This window comes from Corella eumyota, chromosome 4, assembly GCF_963082875.1.
Source record: "Corella eumyota chromosome 4, kaCorEumy4.1, whole genome shotgun sequence".
Classification (NCBI taxonomy): Eukaryota; Metazoa; Chordata; class Ascidiacea; order Phlebobranchia; family Corellidae; genus Corella; species Corella eumyota.
The window spans coordinates 10,650,145-10,666,692 of record NC_137493.1 but is presented as its reverse complement, the minus strand read 5'-3'; the positions used below and the strand labels follow the sequence as shown (position 1 = coordinate 10,666,692).

General features: G+C 28.3%; 1 protein-coding gene and 1 long non-coding RNA gene across 2 annotated transcripts; both read left to right on the top strand.

Moving 5' to 3' along the window:
* The first annotated feature begins 212 nt into the window (after positions 1–212).
* LOC145751101 (uncharacterized) lies at positions 213–2,117 on the top strand. Its single transcript, XR_014283709.1, has 3 exons — positions 213–334; positions 648–731; positions 1,108–2,117. It is a non-coding gene; the product is annotated as an uncharacterized LOC145751101 (long non-coding RNA).
* Positions 2,118–11,767: 9,650 nt separating this feature from the next.
* Positions 11,768–16,332, top strand: LOC145750204 (calpain-B-like). The gene is made up of 11 exons (XM_082566179.1): positions 11,768–11,959; positions 12,249–12,395; positions 12,470–12,601; positions 12,833–13,041; positions 13,346–13,477; positions 13,584–13,704; positions 14,807–14,901; positions 15,019–15,192; positions 15,401–15,516; positions 15,642–15,796; positions 15,890–16,332. The coding sequence occupies exons 1-11, from the start codon at positions 11,849–11,851 to the stop codon at positions 16,112–16,114; spliced, it is 1,617 nt and encodes a 538-aa protein (XP_082422305.1). The 5' UTR covers positions 11,768–11,848; the 3' UTR covers positions 16,115–16,332.
* Positions 16,333–16,548: the final 216 nt, after the last annotated feature.

The following is a 16,548-nucleotide window of genomic DNA, read 5'->3' as shown; positions in this document are numbered from 1 at the left end:
GGACCTATGTTGGGGTCGTGTAGTTGTTCTTTTGACATCAAAAATATATAAATACGAAAAAAATACCATGGGAAATTACAAGTTTTACAAAAAGTTCGCAATTGGGAATACCCTAAATATATTCGAGCAGTATTGATTTGTTTCTTTGTCGCGTGTTTATATGTAATTGGTTTATGTTTGCAATAACAAGTTATAATCAAGTTAAGTTTTTAGATTTTTATTAATGTTTAAAATTAAGTTCAAAATGTTTAAACCTTTCGTAAGTGGATTATTTCAAGTTGACGATTCCGAATATAAAACGCAGCTGTAAATATTCTCCTCTTGCTAGTTGCTGGTAAGTTATTTATGTTTGTGTTGTTATTGAATAATTTTAAAGTTAAAAATCACTAATATTGGCAACATTATTCAGGCTATTTAGTCATTTTATTATTAAACTTTGATTTGTGATATAATGTTATTTGCGCAACCGTTTAATAGATTTCAGGTGCTCTCTATGTGGTTTCTTACAATAACAATGTACTTTAGTTTATTGCCGCCTTGCCCTTTACACGTTTGCTTACTTTATAGAATTTATGATATTAATAATAAAATGCCTAAAATTATGGAATTTTTTCTCCTTACACATTTAAAAAAAACATTTTATTTAGATTACAAACAGCTACTTCATACTTTATTAAATATCAACTCTATTAACTGTGTTTTTTAACGTGGAAAAATATTCAAAAGGGAAGGTATTTTTGTTTTCATATTTTTTAGGCTTTTGTCAAGCCTTGCACACCAATTCAATTTTGTCCATATCAATTTTAGTTAAACAATTTTGTTCATATACTTTAAAATCTATTTTTTACCCTTATATTAATATATAAGAATCTAGGTAACTCAAGTTTTGTTTTGTTGTAAAAATGACTAAATATATTATTTCAACATCAAAGTTCTTTTTTATAGTAAATAAATGTGTATAATTAAAGGGTGATGGCAGCTGTTGATATGTAAATTTTATATTGTTTTAGTTTAAAGACAAAAGCTAGTTATTTGTATTTGCATTTTGCAGCCCCTTTTAAAATTGTTGTTGTGTTTTAAAATGTAAAATTTATTGTTTTTAAACAGGAAATAATTTAAAGCATTTTATTGGGTATTGCACAATTAGAATCAACCAACATGGCACAATGTTGCCGATGTGAGCGAGAGGGTTTGGTCCACATGGTGTCTTGTCACCATAAATTCTGTCTAGAACATGAAGACGCTTTAAGTGCAAGCTGCCAACAATGTCTCAAGGAAAAGTTTCTGACAAATTCTGGTTTTAGCTCGACCGAAGTACATCATACAGAGCCAAGTGCTGATGATATGGACAAGCCGTCGGCAAAAACGGCAAAACTAGACAAAGCCGATAACGACAAGGACAACAAAAAGTGGTGCTAGGCTTATAATGCAAACAAATTATGACCAAACCATAAAGAATTTTAATATTTACTATTAGAAAACCAAAACCAAACTAATACATTTTAACATCCAAAAAAAATTATAAATAGAGAAAAGGTTATTTTTTTTCAACAACTTTTTACACTCTTAAATGCAAAACAATAATGACTAACTCAATAATACAAGTTTTTCTATATATTTTTATCATTTACATAACATATTTTGCGTTTTGTGTTTAAAGTGTAAATTAATATTGATTTTACGACGAACTAGATTGTATTAGAGACCTGTGCTACATTTATTGTAATACGTGTAGTGTTTGCTTATCCTGTCAATTCTGGAATTCTTTTCGTATGTTTTGTAATGTAGATTTTATACCATTTTAAAATAAGTAGGTTTATTTTGTATAAAAAATGTTTAGAAAAAACTGCACTGCTAAGTATTAACAAAATTTAAAAAACAAAAAAAGATTTTTCTACGGTTAATTGCAAAATTTGTAATGACTGGAATTACACCACCTTGTAACCTTGTTTAAATAAGGTACCCTTATTTTCGTTGTTTAAAAAACTTTTTTTATCGTTTATTGTTTACACTATAACAAAGTTCACCGTTTGATTTTATACTTTAAAAAATGTAGCCTTATTTTATTCGATTTTTAAATTAATTTATGTGTTATTAAATTTAAATAAACATTTTATTACAAAGTATAAATTGTGTTGTTGTACCATTTTGGTTAAAAAGGCTGTTTTTTTTACAAATATTAAATAATAGAAACAAAAATAGATTGGTGCATTTTTTCACTTTGGGTATTTTCCTTATAAATTCTCAATTGGTTTATACCAAGATTAATTATTTGTCCGAAACGTAAACGTGTGCTGTCGCCTCAGTTTTTTATGCAAGTTATTGTGTTTAAGTTTGTACGGACTGCATTTAAAAAGAGTTGGCGCAACCAATTTATCAACTTATTTTTAATACACAAACGATTGTTTCTTTTTGGTTTGGTTGACTGATTTTTTACCCAATACATAAAGTTTCGCCACCATGACAAACGTGTACGAATTTAAACTGTTTGTTTTTATTACATGAAAACTAAAAATTTAATCGATCGGATTTTAGATCATTTTTTTTCTTATTATTGTATCATCAACTTTAGCTGGCTACTATTATAAAGTAACGCCATATACTTGTTATATGCTTTTAAAAAGTTGTCTTTCTAGCATAAAGAAAACTTGTTAAATGGTGGTAATAAAATAGCTATTTCCACCAATGATTGCTTTAACATAACGTGATTATTTAAATATTTATGTTGCAACTGTTTAACGACTTGCTATTACAACACTCTTACTGTTTATTCTATCATAGAGTCGTTTCCACTGTTTTTGCAAGTCACCATGATAGTTTTTTATAAAATTATTTACGGTTGGTGAAATATGTATAACACGTTTACAGTTATTTTATGATTTTTAATTAAAAACTAAGGGTGTGTATTTACACAGCTGGTTTTTGTTACCAATTTTCATAATATTGTCAAATTACCTTTTTATTACCAATCAAATATAGGTAAACGTGTATAAAAATTGTAATTGGAAAAATTATAATACGTTGTACACATTTCAAACTGAATACTTATAGAAACCTGTTTTATTACGCATAGGCTCAATGCTTCTTACATATAAACGTTACCTAAACTTATTTTTTTATATATTATAAAGGAAATGAAATATGGAAATAAATAATTGTATTTTAAACAAGGATGGGACAAAGTCAAAATTTGCCAAATCTGAATAATCAAAAATAAGATTCAATCGAATCCGAGTACTCGGCTATATGATGTCATCAATTTAAATGTCAGTCAGATTGAGTGGTTTTTGTACACAATTAAGATGTAAAAAAGCCTATGTTATTATTTGTTTAAATAGTGTTTTAGCAATCCTTGTCATTTCACATTTATTTAACATTATTATCGTTGTACAAATATTGCAAAATTAAGAAAAACTTTTCCATGGCAAGGTAAACATTGAGTAAACCTGCCTTATACTTTTTAATAATCAAAGAAGAAAAAAATGCAATACGACGTTTCTTAAATTGCACTTCCAAAACTCCGTGACCAAATACCAAAAAATACTTACATGAACGTACTAAAAAACACGTATTGTGCAATTAAACAATATAAGCCGATCGCCTTCCTTGGGTTTTAAATGTTTGGTTACAAATTCGAAAAGCGGTCATTATTTGGTTTATGTATTGATATATATATAAATATATATATCTATATATAAACAGTTTTTCAATTGACGTTAACCAGGTTAAATCTCTTTTTTTGGATCGTCTTAACAAGAAAAAAAGGTAATACCTCACCTCTTTTTAAAGTTTAGAACCTAGCTATGTAAAGCGAAAAATTGTATATGGTTATTTAACAGACAATTAAAATTATTAATATACTAAACCGCAAAAGTCAGTTCAAAATTCGGCATGGGCGACAATGTTTAACCATTAAAGTCGTTTTTTTCGCGTCGGGAATAAATAAATAGAACAAAATTTTTTCAAATATAAAATATTGACGATTTGATGTTTTAAACACACCTAGTCAGAAGTTCGTTTCGTTGTCGTATGTCTATAATTTGTTTATGTTTGCAATAACAAATTTCAACTGAGTTGGATTTTTTAGATTGTTGTATATGTTTATAATAAACTTCATCATGTTTAAACCTTACGTAAGTGGATTATTTCAAGTTGACGATTCCGAATATAAAACGCAGCTGTAAATATTCTTACCTTACTAGTTGCTGGTAAGTTATTTATGTTTCCTTTTGTGTTGTTATTTAAAAAACTTAAAAATTTAAATTAATAATTTTATTGTCAAAAAAATCCAAAATTTAACTTATCAAGTCATTTAAATATCAAATTTTGAAATGTGGTATAAACGTTAAGAAATAAGCTAGGCTTTTAATAGTTTTTAAGAGCCCTTTAACAGGTTTCTTACTTCAATAATATACTTTAGTTTATTGTCGCCTTGATTTTTCGACGTTCGTTATTTTTAAACTTAAACAATACCTAAAATTATGGAAAGTTTTTGGCAAAAACGTTTTTAACTAAATATTTAATTTAGATTACGGACGGCTACTTTCGATTTTATATATCAATTCAATCGCTTGTGTTTTAAACGTAATAATATTCGAAAAGAAAAGGTATTTTTTCATTTTTCTAGTTTTTAGCCTTTTGCTGTGTTTTTTTTTAATTAAATAATTTTAAAAATATTCGAAAAAATCAAAGAATCTGAGTAATCTGAATTATTTTGTTTTTTTAAAGATAATTATAACAAATTATACAAATTTAAGTTTTCAAATACTCTATTTATAATTATTAAATTTAAACATATAAAGAGAGTGGCATTCGTTGACCTGTAAATTTTATATTCTTTCAGTTTAAACACATAATCTACTTAATTTGCATTGCCAGCCTATTAATTAACGTATTAGCACTTTTCAAAAATGTTTTGCAATGTAAGAATTTTTTTTAAACAGAAAACAACCCAACCCAATTCATTGGGCAAACATGGCAGAATGCAGCAAGGGTTCATGTAGACGTGAAGGTCTAGTTCACATGCTGTCTTGTCAACATAGATTCTGTCGAGATCATGAAGATTCTTTAAGAGCAAACTGCCCTCAATGTTTCCAAGAGAAATTGTTAAATTCCTGTTTCAACTCGAATAACATAGATCCAAAATCAAAAACATACGTTTTAGCGTAAACATTTTAAAGAGCAACTTTTTTACGTTTAAAAATAAAAAAAACAGTTATCCACGTAGTTTTTATAACAGGCATTTTATCATTTCACCCAATAAGTTAAAGATTAATGGACTTAAAGAAAAAACAAAATAGAGCCACTACTTGCTTCGAAGAGGTTGAAATATGCACTTTTTCTTTTGGGGTATTTTATTTAAAACTTAAAACATATAATTAAAAAAACATAATTTTGTGTTAATGGCTCAAGATTTGATAGATGATGTCGGTTCATGTTTTTATTAGTTTATATTTTTATAAAAATATTTCGGATTGTCAAAATACTTCAGAGATGAGGAGTATATTACAACCCGCTCTGAAGCAGTTATAAAAACTCGCTTAAAAGCTTTAATAGCTTAGTAATTTTTCCAATTTGTAGCAATTATTTGCTATAAATAATGACTTAGGCATTTGGTATTTTAAGAAAGTGCAAATTAGAAACAGTTTACACGTGAAATTACTTTTACCAAATGTCCATGCTACATTTTTGGTAGTATGTGTTTTCGGATTTGTTTTGTAATGGATCTAACACAATTTAAATGAAACCTTTAAAGACTTTTCATAAAAACCACATAGTTTTTTTGTAGATGTTAAAGTAAAATTACTAAACAAATGTAAAAAAATATATACATGAACAAAATATAAAACAACAAAATAGTGTTTTTTTACTCTGTGTTGCAATATTTTTAAACACTCGTATTACAGTCGAGTTTTTCCAATTAATTGTTTTTTTAACCGACTGATGTTTGTTGTTTGGTAATTTATTGATTTTTATCGTTAACATATAAACGGGATTACTATATGATTCAACATTTTATAAGAAGTGTAACTTTATTTTGTTTAATTTTTGAAATTATTGTTATGTGTCTTAAACTTGTTAAATATTTAAAGTACTGTAAGGATCTATTAAATCAACCCCAAGTGTATTTGAATAATAAATTAACGCTTCATCAAATGAATAACGTGTATATGTTTACTATTTGAGTTAAAAGAGGAGTTTCGTGGAAATATTAAAAATGAGAAAAAATAAATATTTGCATGTTTTTACTTTGGGTATTTTCTTCATAAATTCTTAATTGTATTGTACCGAGATTAATTATAAATCCAGAGCGTAAACGTATGTTTTCGCCACAGTTATTTTTTTATTAAAATTCAAATAGTTATCGCAACTTATATTTTATAAAGGGTTGTTTCTGGCGGAATAATAACTTAATACTAATGCAGATGCTCGTACAGACCGCACTTTATTTAAGTTGTTAATTTGTATGTTGAAATATGTTCGCAAAAATGATGGTGCAAGCCCTGTACAACACTTCTTTATTGTTATTGTATAATAGGTTATTTTTTCAAGTTAATATGACGTTTTTTTAAGACCGTTGGTTTAGTTAACTGATTTTTTACCCAACATAAAAATTTTCACCACTATATTAAATGTATAAATTTATACTATTTGTTTTTTACAAAAAACATTTAAACTAAAGGTAACTTATCCCCAAAAAAATTGAATTATACAAAGTGATTTGTTAAATATTAACTAATAGTTTTAGCATAGCATTGCATTTCCCCTTAAATACAGTGACTGTAGACAAACGATTATAACGTCGCTTGCCTAAAGGCCTTAATACCTATTTTAATCATGTAAATTGCTAGGGTCAAGACACGCGTTAATTACTGTTTGTATATTCTTCTCGCTATTTAACTGTTGTTTTAAACTGTTTTTTTAATAAAATCATTCTAAAAAGTGACACATACTGTTAGTTTCTGGTTCGCTTTAAGACTATGTTTTTAATTTAATCAACTTAATTTTTTTTTTGTTTACAAAACAATTTTATAAAATTGAATGCGGAATAATTTATCGTGAATTTGTTACAGAATTTTAAAATTTGTATGTTTCTGGCAAAAAAGCAAGTTGTGTCAATTCTGTAAAATTTAATAGTTGTCGACCATTTAAATCGATTTAAAATGTTACAGTTTAATTGTTTTATGTATAAAGGTTCATCAAAAAAATGTGTAATCCTTTTTGAGCAACCTAATATTACAACATCACTTTACGGATATTTAATTAAAGAAAAGGGTCGCGTAGATTGAACCCTAACCCCAACTCTTATCCATTCCATGCATTTTTTCGAGTCTTCTCGCTCTTCGAACGTCATTCGATGTTCATTTTATATAGACACCTTAAGTTTGGAAGATAGATTAAGTGTGACCCTTTATAAAAGAACCATAAGGTCGTTCGCCAGCATTTAAGTTTGTGGTCAAATAAAAATATTAAAGCACGATTCTCTTCAAAGACATGAAAACGAAAAATCACGTAATATAAAGCACACGTATTAAATTTAAGAGAGTTAAATATGTGTTTTTTGCTAAATGTAGTTTACGCATATTTAAACCATCATTAGTGTAAACTATAGCCAATTTTACGATGAGCTTTTAGTAATTTTTTTTTGGTTTTTGAAAAGAGAAAAAATATTTATAAAATAGTTTAATTTTGTTTATTTTTTCTACTATTTTTATACAACTAGGAACTTAAACGACTGGTGATTTATATTTCAGCAATAAAATAATGTTTGTTTAAATTAGTGAAATTCCTTACATTTGCTGATTTTAATTTTTTTGATTCTAAATACGAAGAAACAATAATTAGGTAAACATTAGTATTTTCGATGATGATAAATAAACTGATTTATTACAACTCTCTGATTTGTAATATCATCTTGTTTGTCTAATTTCCTATTTATTAATTCAATTTATTTTATTTTAAAAAATATTTAAAAAATTTTCCATTGTGTACGTGAACAGGAACCAAAATTGATCTTTTTTTAACGACAAGCTGATCACATTTCGACAAAAAGTTACAGGTGTTGCAATTGTTTACACTACAAAGCTTTATTACTTTAACCTTTTTTTAATGATTTTAGTGAATATGCAATTCCGATTGCTATTGCAACAAAGACCGTAGATGCACGTATTTTAATTAACGAAATTTTATTTGCAAGTAAAAATATTTTTTTTTATATTCTCTTAAGGGAATAGGTTTTTGATATTTTTATCGGGCAATACGTTTTGAGCAATACGTGAACGCCGGGCTCGAGGGCGTATAGTCTGGCATTGGTGCGCACACTTAATATTAAAATAGTACCAGTTAAAATAGTTTAAAAATACTACAGCGCTACCATGTGGTAAAATGTGAGCGGTGGTTTCGTTTAACAAATACATAAAAAATAACGATTCTTTTTAAAACGTAAAAAATGACCAAAATTTCGAAATATAGATAAAATTTCACCAAATAAATATACAATTGTTTCAATCTTCCACAAGTTAACAATAAAAACATGTTAATTACAGTTAGGGTTTAGCTGTGAAGGCATATTTTATTTTATTTTGTTTGAAAAATTTTAGTCAACATAGTTTAGAAAGGCTAATTTAAATAACAGTAAAAACTGCAACAAAATCGTTTTTAAAATGATGCTAATATAGGATCCAATGTATAATGCTATACATTTGACCCTAGTGCGAGTTGAAATGAGTTCAACGGGTTGCATAATCAAAAGAGAATTATTTGTGATGAAATTCGTGCTGATTCTTTGGAGAAACAATAAACTCAAATGGCACGGGCAGCGGCGATAACTAACAATACATTTCTCTTCGTTAAATCACCTGCCCAAACGCCAAAAACAGAATATTCTCAAACGCACGAACAGATGGTAATCAATATTCAACAAAAACTGTCAATAAAACCCATCTAAAATCATGAACAGAACAACATTTTAATCAGCGCCTTTTTGGTGCTATAAAGAACAAACCAAGAAAAGGATTAAACCCAAAGCAGCCCTCGACTCATTAAAAACTCGTACGTCAATCACCACCCATCAGGCACAACAACATTTCGGGTATATAAACCCAAAAATATTCCAAAATAATAACGAGATAAATAAAATATTGTCCGACGGCTGCGGCGACAAAAGGGGAAAAATTGGTATCTGAGAAACTTGAGATGCAGTAGAATAATTACTGATCTAGGTTACTTAGTATACCGATCTCTACCCGGACGTCGACTCGCAGCCATGACATTATATGGCACAGTTATCGTATAATGTTAGTTGTACCAATACTGTATTTAGTAACAAGTTTAACGCCCTTTTATAGAGTAATGTAACTTTTATTGTAAATGTATAAAGTTAGATGTATTATGTAGTTTTATTTAGCGTTTTTCACATTTGTTTGTTGTTTTAATATAATCCGTCACCACAAGAGTTATTAGTGATCTGACAACAGATAAACAATTTAGTTTAGCGGTAATACATAAATTAACCTTCCGATCAGGAGTCTTAGACATTACCAAACCAATTAATAACCAGTTTATAATAATGATAGACATAAGTTTGTTAGTAATAAACTGCTATAATTAAATAATTGACAACAAGTCCTACACTAATCTAGCCAAAAGTGAAACAAATATTTTGAAAATAATTTGTCAAAAAAAAACTTAATCAGCAAAATCAAACCCTTCCTGAATCATAACTAAGTGAAGCCGTATAACCTACGTTAGTGATTTTTAGAATTTGTTTATTTCAATATTATTTTTTAACCAGAAACGTTAACAAATTCAAGCTTTCTATACTAAGATTATGCGTACGCAACATAAATTAGATAAGCATTCCTTTAAAGAATCGTCGCATTTGTGCATTATATAAACAAGCCTTTTTTAACTTGTCTACCTATCAAGTACTAGCAATCATCTATATGCATATTTATATATATATATGTACGTACAATTTATGAGCCTTTAAAATAAGAAAAAGCTGCCGTTTACCAAAAAATTAATTCAGACGTATTAATTGCAAAGTTTAACCATATTACAATAATTAAACAGTTGTATTACTAATTTAAGTTGGATTGATATAATAAAAGATTTAATGGGCATTGACTTTGTTTTTATTACAGATTTAAAATAATTTTTTTTACAAATATTCTGCAAATAAATAATCAAAATGATCTTGTTTATTTTCTATTTGGGATTTTTTCTTGTGTTTCCTGACAATGCCAGTTTGAACAATACTGACAAAAATTCAAAACATTTTGGGTAAGTAGATTTTAACTTCGGTATTTTATGTGTATTTTATTTATTAATGTATTTATTTAGAACGAGATTAAATTTTTTTTTAAATATAAAGGTTGGAATGCGACTTAAGCGGAATATACAGACAAACCAAGTTTAAATAAAAAGTAAAAATTAGTTTTGGACAAAAAGGTTTAAAAATTTATATTTATAAAGATATAATCTTTTAGTTCTGTTTTAGCTAACTAATTTTAAAAATTAAAACACACCTAACAATAAGTTATTACTAATAAATTTGGAATGGAAAGTCGACATTCACACAATGGGGATAAAATATATAAATAAATTCAAAAAAATAGTTTCTAAATAAATACTAAAATATTACTTAATTACAGTTATTCGTAAACAAACTAATATTTTTGAACATTGCCTAAAATTAAAGCTGTACATCAATGAAACAATCCTCAATATTATTCTAGTGTTAAAACGTGTCACAAAATAAGTTTATCGTTAAAGTAAAATACTAAAAATTATGTTAGAAGTAAGATTTAACATAATTATGGCATATTTGATTACGAAATCAATTTTGTCACTTTTTTCATTGCAAAGTTTATAAGCTATTATATGTTTTTTTAAATTATCTATATAGTATTAATAAAAATTAACCGAAACATAAAAATGTCCATTAAATCAAGCCAAAACCTTTATTGTTTCTTGACCAAACAAGTTTAAGTAAAAATGTGTCATCATTTTTGAGATTTTACGTGGTGCAAACAACACTAAAGATATTGTAATAAACAATTTTTTCAAATCCCTTAAAAAATTTTTCGTAGTCGATTGATAGACACGTATTTACGTTTTTTATTTAAACTTAATGAACTCTAGGGTAGCGCTTAAACACGGGATCAGGTTAACTGAAATCTATAAGCTAAGGATTTAACGGATATATTGTGATTAAATATCCGGAAATTAAATTTTAGCTGTCTAGACACTTATTTTTATTAACCTATATTATTATGTTTACACAATGTATGGGTAATAACATATGTCGTGTTTGGCACAATATTAATAACATTTATTCCCGCGCTATAATTGCACGGTTTTAGTTAGTCATGTTAATATTTTAAAATTTTCGCAAAATAAAAAAAAATAAAATATTCGACCTACATCAATAAATATAATCATGCCCAGAGGTAAGAGCACGGTTAGTCACCACGCCTCTTATTTTTCTGCACGCTCAGAATTTTTTGCAGGTTTAGCCAAGTCGTATAAACCCATAAAAGTCACGCTATTTAAATTGTTTACGACAAAACTCAGTGGCCTTTTTCAAAATTTGCCAAACGAAGACTAAACTCGACAATTAATCCTCAAATTCTACAAAAAAAGTTTCTTATTTAAAACCGCGACTTTACAATCCCATGCCGTGTACAAAACCAAAATAAACGCTTACAGTGGATATAAAAAGAAGCAATTGTAGCGCTGTTCAACAGTCTACAATATCAGTTTTAAAAAAGCTAGTTTTGGATTACATTCATGACATATTTTTGTTGCATTACATGAAATAGAATAAAAAACTGAATTGCCTAAAATGAGTATTTTGGAAGAAAAAGAACCTATTACAGAAGAGCCTAAAATTGAAGCAAATATCGACGAAAATAAGTTGAAAGATGAAGAAAAGTTTCAGCTTGGATTAGAAAAGGTTCCAAATTTTTACATGATTTAAAAATTTTATTTATTGGTAGAATGTTAGAAAGCTTTATATGTAGTTTTCTAATAAAAATAATTAGCCCTCTGGCATAACCAGTTAATCGCTTGTTTTGTTGATTATTTTTTGTGGTAAAGTTACATAGTAGTGTTTTTGTATTAATTTCTAAGAATTCATTATTTTTTCAAACATTATAATATTTTTATTTTGTAAGATATTGTTCATAATATAAATACTTTGTAACTTTGTTAGTCAGTATTTGAAGAATCGCTATATATTGTAGGCGTATGAAGCAATAAAGGAAGAAGTGGAAAGAAAACAAAAAGACGACCCTAATTACCTGTTTGTCGACGAAGATTTTCAGCCTGATGAAAAGTCTTTGGTTTATACCGGTCCACCACCACCTGGAACAGTTTGGAAAAGACCATACGTAAATTAAAATTAATAGATTTATTTATAAAAAATCTTCGGCATTTAATAAAGACATTTTGTTTTTTATACCAGGAGATATCTGTGTTTCCTCAAATGTGTGTTGAAGGATTTTCAAAAAATGATATCATGCAAGGTTCTTTGGGAGATTGTTACTTTTTGATTGCGGCAGCTGCGGTTGCTGGCGAACCAAAATTATTAAGAAAGGTTTGGCATAAAGGCCTATTTTAAATATGTGGGTTTCATTATCACTGCTTAAAGGCGTATTTAAAAAAAATTTAAAAAGTTTGCTACTAATTTGTTCACAAACTCCTATTGTTGCTATTTTAGCTTAGGATCTTTGTTGTTACTTTGTTGTTTTTTTAAAAATCAAAATTTATTGGTTTTCCTTAAGTAAATAGTTTACAACAAATAACATTTGCAAACACTTTTGTGCAGCTAGTACCACCAGGCCAAAGTCTGTGCAAACAAGATACAAGATCGAAATACAACGGTTTATTTCATTTTCGATTTTGGAGATATGGGAACTGGGTAGATGTAGTGTTAGATGATTGCCTACCTACATTGCAAGGTTTTTTGCTTATATACGGTCACAGTGCTGATCCAAATGAATTTTGGGTCGCATTGCTAGAAAAAGCTTATGCTAAGTAAGTGATTAAATCTTAATAAAGAAACTATTTTAGGTAAATCGGACGTAGACCTAAAATGCTATTTTGTATAATAAGTAAATTTAAATTGTGATAAGCTATTAGTCACGATCTAGTTAACTAATAATAAACACCTAACGTTATTTAACCTTTCGAAACTTTTTAATAACGTTTTTACTTAATTGCCTGCAGGCTAACTTACCTTAATGAGCTTACGTTAAAAACCGAACAAAAAACGCAAACGAACGGCGTATATGCAAAACTTTATTATATTGCTGTATTTAAACACTAACTCTCTTTTAAGGCTAAATGGATCCTACCAGGCTTTAAATGGAGGTCACAATGCTGAAACTTTGGAAGATTTTACAGGGGGACTGGCAATACCTTTTATTTTGGAAAACATTGATAGAAAAGAACTTTTTAAAAGAATAGCACAGTAAGCAACTGTTGTCACATTTTAAAAATACAAACTTCTACAAACTTTCTTCTGAGGTATTACGTCACAAATGAGTTTTTTTTAATAAATATCGTGTTTTTCTTAGGGCCATACGTCATGACAGTTTTGTGGGAGCCAGTCTTTTTGGAAGCGGTGAAAAACGAAAAGAGATCGAAAGCAAAGGATTGGTAGCAAACCACGCCTACACTGTTACTGGGGCAACGGTGGTAAGTAGTCAGTAACATGTAAAATATAATATTCTATTTTTTTTAATTTTAAACATATACAAATTGTTTTAAATACGTTGGTGTGGTGAATACCGAGAAAAAAATGTACTGAACTGGCTCAACAAACCTAAACGTATTACTGAGATTAAAACTTGCACCACGTTATTATTTTGTTGTGGTCTAAAACGGACACGTGTTTAATATTAGATTTTAAAAATTAAAATCGCAAATGTTTTTAAACATATGCGTGATTATGAAAAATATACATTTTGTTTGTTAAAAACAGTATGATTTTTTTACGTGTCCTATAAAGATAAAGTTATTTTGTATTTTTATTCGTGGACGCTGGCTCATGCGGGCAAAAAGTGTAACATTAGTGTGGCCCCAACCCAAAACCTGTTGGGTCATAGTCTGATGCTGTGACCGTTACACCACATACTTTTATTTGTGAACAAGCGCAGTAAAAAGCAGAAAAATAAAGAGATAATATATTATATTATTTTTGAAAAAAAACTACCGTTTTTGGTACACAGAGAAAATTTTCACCGTTAAAAAGTTAAATTATAGTACCAATTACAATTTAACAGCAACCGCTTATATTTGCGAAAATGCGGCCGGCCACTTAATATCATCGCCATTGTTATAACCTAACATTTTAACGCCCACTATAGAATTATAACATGACACAGTATAAATTTGCATTTAAAATATGATCAGTCAAAACATAGGTTTCGTTGTACAAAATCAATTAAAAAACAGCAAAGCAAAGCCAGTTATTTTAAGCGAGGCTTTTACACTGACTATAATTTAATCCAAAAAATTGCTCCAATATATATTAGTAATTCCATTTAGTAAAACTTAACTTTAACAAACTAATTTACGTTGTTTTAATAAAAATACAAATAATTAAGTTTAAGTCCGTTTTAATACAATTTTATGTAAAGCCTAAGTATAAGAAAGTCTGTAAGTCAGTCAAATTTTTGTAGTGCATCGGGCAATGTGACGTCGAAAAAATAAACTTAGATATAAATATATTTATGTATAGCTATTTTTTTATATCTTGTTTTTAAAACATTTTTTGTTTTTAAAACATTTATTTTAGGTAAAGTTACTTTCCACCGGAAAGTCCTTTAATTTGATTCGAATTCGAAATCCTTGGGGAAACAGTAGAGAATGGTCGGGAGAATTTAGTGATAGGTAGTTTAAAAACTTAACTTATCAGAAACAGTTTCATACTTTTGTATGTTTACACATTAAAAGGGTTCGCTAGTTTGACTATAGAGCAACTATCAAGCCATTTTAAAATGCTTTTAGTTCTTCAATATGGAATGACATAAGCGAAACGACAAAAAAAGCTCTAAAGTTACAAGTGCGAGCTGATGGTGAATTCTGGATGACGATGGATGACATGTACAAATATTTTTGGGGTGTTACAATATGTACTTTAGGTCCGGATTTTGACGAAAATGGAACACTTTATGCTGGCAGGTTAGCTACCTTATGTGTGCATTCTGCATTTTAGCTTGCAGCTTCTAAGGCGGTTTTTGGCATTTTTTTGACTAACGCTATAGATACATTTATTTAAAATGCAGCTACCTACAACAAACCTTAAAAAACAAATCCAACATAACCAATTTTGCAAAATGTCTGTATAGATTAAAAAACGAAACTATAATAAATATTATTCTTGTTTCAGATGGTTGCTATCTACTGTGAGAGGAAAGTGGGTGGCTGGGGAAAACGCGGGGGGATCGAGAAATAATGAAACATTTTACACAAACCCACAATATCTTTTGGAAATTAAGGCTGCTGGTAAGCTAGCAAAAATCTAAATTGTTAACTGTATTTTGGGATTTACATTATCCAGCTAGTTGATTGGATTATGCTTCATGCACATCGATACGTACTTGAGTAAACGCGGTTAATTATTTTTTAAGATGACCCAGTTGGAGAAGTGTTTGCCGGGGAAAAGGAGGAAGAAGAGAAAGAAATTGTGGGAAGTTATGTCCAGATCGGGTTAATGCAGGAGCACAGAAGAGTTAATAAATCGACAAAAGTTCCAAACTATGGGATTGGAATGACTATTATTAAGGTAAAATAAATGTGAAATATTTAAACCCTAATTAATTCGAAAATTCAATATAAAACCGTTTTATTTAAAGTCTGTGACTTTTTTATTGCTTAGCTTAAAGACAAACCATCAAAAAAACTAGACAACCATACATTACTAAGAACCCCAGTCGCTGCACAAAACACAAGTTTTGTCCAGGTTAGAGAAGTTCATTTGACAGTTACCCTGGAGACTGGATTTTATGTCATTGTACCATCAACTTTCAAGCCTAACTCGTTAAGTTCATTTTATATGAGGGTGTTTACGGAAAAAGAAATTGGCCTAGAGCAACTTAATTAAACAGCACCTTGCTTTATTGTTATCCTCAACTCAACTTAGTGAAGTATTATTATTATATATTATATAAGCCAAACTTAATTTAACAACACAGTGTTTTTATAAAATTATAAAAAGAAAGTAAGTTTATAATTCATTAAAACAGAGACGTTAAAATTTGACACAAACTGTTTGATTTGTTAAAGGCGTATTTGTACATATATCATATTTTATTTTTATGTGACAGCCTTATACTTATATAGGTCAACATTATATACTAACATTGCATAATACTTTTATTGTGTGTATACAATTTTTGTGTATTCTATAAAAAAAAGCTATACCATTTTTTTAATTATTAATATTACTACAAAATAACACTTTTTTTTATAATACAACTTTTTCAACTGAGATTCCTTAACAATTGTGTAAATTAAACCCAAAACAAACGTAACAAT

Bases quoted from the DNA above. Each gene is read 5' to 3' on its own strand.
- LOC145750204 (XM_082566179.1), top strand. From the start codon at position 11,849: ATGAGTATTTTGGAAGAAAAAGAACCTATTACAGAAGAGCCTAAAATT. The intron at 13,705-14,806 runs GTAAGTAGTCAG...CATTTATTTTAG, and splicing joins CTGTTACTGGGGCAACGGTG to GTAAAGTTACTTTCCACCGG. The intron at 15,193-15,400 runs GTTAGCTACCTT...TTCTTGTTTCAG, and splicing joins GGAACACTTTATGCTGGCAG to ATGGTTGCTATCTACTGTGA.